At 49.7% G+C, this 3,519-nt stretch overlaps 1 protein-coding gene across 4 annotated transcripts in view; it reads right to left on the reverse strand.

The window, feature by feature from the left end:
• Positions 1-3,519, reverse strand: part of ASXL2 (ASXL transcriptional regulator 2) — a 69,424-nt gene that overhangs the window by 40,706 nt on the left and 25,199 nt on the right. For all 4 annotated transcript variants that reach the window (XR_004842616.1, XM_035899063.1, XM_035899054.1 and 1 more), the window contains one exon: positions 2,307-2,422. Coding sequence is in view for 3 of the 4 variants with exons in the window: in XM_035899063.1 (XP_035754956.1) it covers positions 2,307-2,422 (116 nt within the window). In the remaining variant the exon portion in view is untranslated. The remainder of the gene's footprint in view (positions 1-2,306; positions 2,423-3,519) is intronic.

Here is a 3,519-nt window from a genome sequence, read left to right on the forward strand (position 1 = left end):
CCCTCGACGCTGGCCACGCTTCTCCTGATGCAGCCCAGGGTAGGGTTGGCTTCTGGGCTGCCAGCGCCCATGGCCGGCTCATGCCCAGCTTTTCATCCATCAGTGCCCCCAAGTCCCTCTCGGCAGGGCTGCTCTCCATCCCTTCACCCCCCAGCCTGTATGGATCCCGGGGGTTACCCCGACCCAGGTGCAGAACCTTGCACTTGGCCTTGTTGAACCTCATGAGGTTCCCACAGGCCCACCTGTGCTACAATCTGATGCTCTACTCTGGGCCACAGGAGTTGAGTTCAGGCAGAAGAGCTGTTGTGAAGGAAGACGATGACCACCAGAAACACCTTTTTGCTCTGCAGAGAGCTGCAGAACTGTTAAGTACGAACAGGTATGCTATGCAGACGTCAAGGCCTCCACGGGGTTCCCTATTTCTCTTTCAGGGTTTCTGATTATTTTTTTTTCCCCCAAACCAATGAGACGAACAGTGAAACTGAGAGCACTGTCTCGATTTTGGAACTCACTGGCTCTGACATATTTCACTACATTCAGAGACGGCGCTGGAACAAGGACGCTCGGGAAGCAGACATCTCAGAATAAGAAAGCTGGGGGGCGGAGGAGGGAGAGAGCAGGGACAGAGGGGAATGAATACAAGGCTGGGGGAGGGCTGGTGGGAGCAGGAACACGGGGAATTCAGAGACGAAAAGCAGAAAATTATTAGGCATGTACGGACAGGGGCTGGGAAGAGAGGAGAAAAGTAGATGGGAGTGTAGGTTTGGAATAGCGTAGGTTTGGCAACGGAGTGTGGCTTTGCCCAGAGGTCCCTTCCAGCCTGTGATTGTGTGAAACAGGGACCTCCAGGCGAGAGATAATGAAGAGGAACTGCTGAGCAGGAGAGGGGCAAGAGGACTGTTTGCAACAAACCCTGAGTCTGTTTGATCATGCTCTTGAAAGAGAAAAGCCTTTGCGGATGTTGGAGAGAAATGATTGCCAGCCAGGCTTAAAGAGGGATGAGGATGGGGAAGCGAAGAGTATAATTAATATCTTGCTGAATGAGTGAGAAGCAATTTTCCGAGGATTCAAATGAAAGTGGAAGCTTGCCTCTGAACTTCAGAAGAAAATCTGCCTAAAGTGACAACACAATCTCGCCGCTTTATTGCGGCTATCAGCAGCGAGGAACATCACAGAAACACTGATGCTTCTGCCAAGGACCAGCCGAGTGGAGAAGGAAGAAGAGAGAAGATTCCCTAGAGCTGGCATCTCATTTTGACATCAACTCAGCCCTCTCTAGCTGGAAACAAAGCTCCAGCTTATCCAGCTGCCTCATCTTCCCCTGTAATACTCTCCTCAATAATATGCCCTAATTAGCTCCTTCTCTCTCACTGCAGATCCCTCCCCCAGGGCCACAGGCGCCTCTGTGAGCTGAATGCCATCCCGAGTGTTGCTTCACAGCTGGAAAAGGTCAGGAAAACAGGCTGGGCTGGAAAAGGTAAATCCTGCCTGGAACACATCACGATTTCATCTGCCTGCGACAAGCTTCCGTGATCCCTGGACTAGCACCTCCTCTGCGACTTGATTCATTGCTCCTTACAGATTTTTACTTTACTAAGGAGTAAATCTAACCCTGATAAAGCATTTCCTTTCTAAGGATCATGGAAAACTAAACAATGCAGTTGGGGAAACACCTGCAAATAAGACACTCAGGGGACTACTTCATCTTGCAATTTTTCATTAGGAGAAGCAAACCATTTGAAGTACAAACACCCGCTCCATCCTGCGCGCACACAGTTAACACCACCTCCACGACAGTCATTCCCCGAGCACGGACAATAACCAGTCCTCCTCCTTCCCTCCTAACACCCAGCAGAGGTGCCACGCAAAGCCAGTGGGCTCTCCATCCACCCACATGCACCGCACCCACAGAATTCCTTGGAAGGGAAACGATGCCACTAACGAGGGGAAGAAGTCCGTGGATTTAATTCTTTTCCCCAAAAGACCTTTCCTTTACTAAAACAGACCGCAGAAAGCTAAGCACACTCATCAAAAGTGAAAAGAAAGAACATCCTATATCCGTTCTTTGAAATAAACCCAAAAAAATGTCCAGATGCTTATTTAGGGAAAAAGCAAAGAACTAAATAGCACAATAATTTGAATCGCCTTTAAGAGAGAGGGATGCTTCAGCAACCCCCTGTGTGAGACACCCAGGAAGCCCTGAATTACTTCCCTGCAGAGTGTGGTTTCACTGAGAAAGATGATTTGCCAGAGAAATAAATTTACTGCAACGATGCCTAAACGAGGTTCCGGACAAGGCCGCTTACCTGTTTGAGTGCCTTCTTGCTGTGCTTCTGGGACGAGGAGATGACTTTGCCTGTCTGGATGGAAGGCGACGGGCAGCCTGACTGTGGGGAGGACGTCTGCGACAATCTAGACGACACTATAAGAAAAAAGAAAACCACAACATATACATTACCCAGCCCTTATACATATGGCTGCAGCATGCTCACCAGCCCTCACCATTTCAGGTCATCTCACAAGGCCCAGGAAAATCGCACCTCTAGAAAATGTTACTTTTTGCACGAAGAATCATTTCTGTTTCCTCCCCACCACCAAGGCAGCTGTTTTCCTCTGAAAGCCCACAGCAATTCCTGGGACCAGCTTCAGGTTTTTCATCTCTTGTCCATCTCTTTTGTATTCACCTTGTAAATAGCTGCTGTCAAACAACACTGCAGCCTGAGAAAAAGCTTCAGGTTCAGGCAGGTTTAGCCAATTCACATCCAACTGGAAATAGAGACACAGGCACTGGTTGTCTTCATCTGGAACGTCCTCTGGTCAGACACCTAACTGACAGCAGTTTCTGATCAGATTAAATCTGAATCCCACGCAAGAGCGGGAAGATAAATGGCAAGCAAAGGAAGGGGAACATCACTTGCTCCTTTCTAAAAAGAAATATGGGAATATACAGGATGTCCCAGGAATGAACACACAGCCTCAGTGGATGAGCCTAGACACTTAAAGAAATCTAGTCCTAAAGCAAGGCTTCTAGTTTCAGGTGATTTAGAGTTTTAAATGGTCTTGTTACAACGGACAAAGCGGGGATGGGAATTAAGTAACAGCTGGTCACGTAGCCTGAATATACCAATTCGGCACAGGACAGTCAAACTATGGAGAGGCTGGAAGAGTGGGCTAGCAAGAACCTTAGGAAGTTCAACATGGACAAGTGTAAGGTCTTGCACCTGGGAAAACACAATCCAGGAGGGCAGCACAGACTGGGATCCACCCGGCTGGAGAGCAGCTCGTGGGAAGGGACCTGGGGTCCTGGTTGCCAAAACCCTCCATAGGAGTGAGCAGGGTGCTGCTGCAGCCAAGGTGGCCAACAGGGTGCTGGGGGGCATCACCAAGGGCATCACCAGCAGAGGTAAAGGAGTCCTCATCCCAGTCTGCTCAGCGCTGGCCAGGCCACACCTGGAATCCTGGGTGCAGTTCTGGTCCCCACTGTACAAAAAAGCTGTGGGCAGGCTGGAGGGGCCCCGA

Source organism: Egretta garzetta, unplaced genomic scaffold (assembly GCF_000687185.1).
Source record: "Egretta garzetta isolate BGI_Z169 unplaced genomic scaffold, ASM68718v1 scaffold510, whole genome shotgun sequence".
Lineage (NCBI taxonomy): Eukaryota > Metazoa > Chordata > Aves > Pelecaniformes > Ardeidae > Egretta > Egretta garzetta.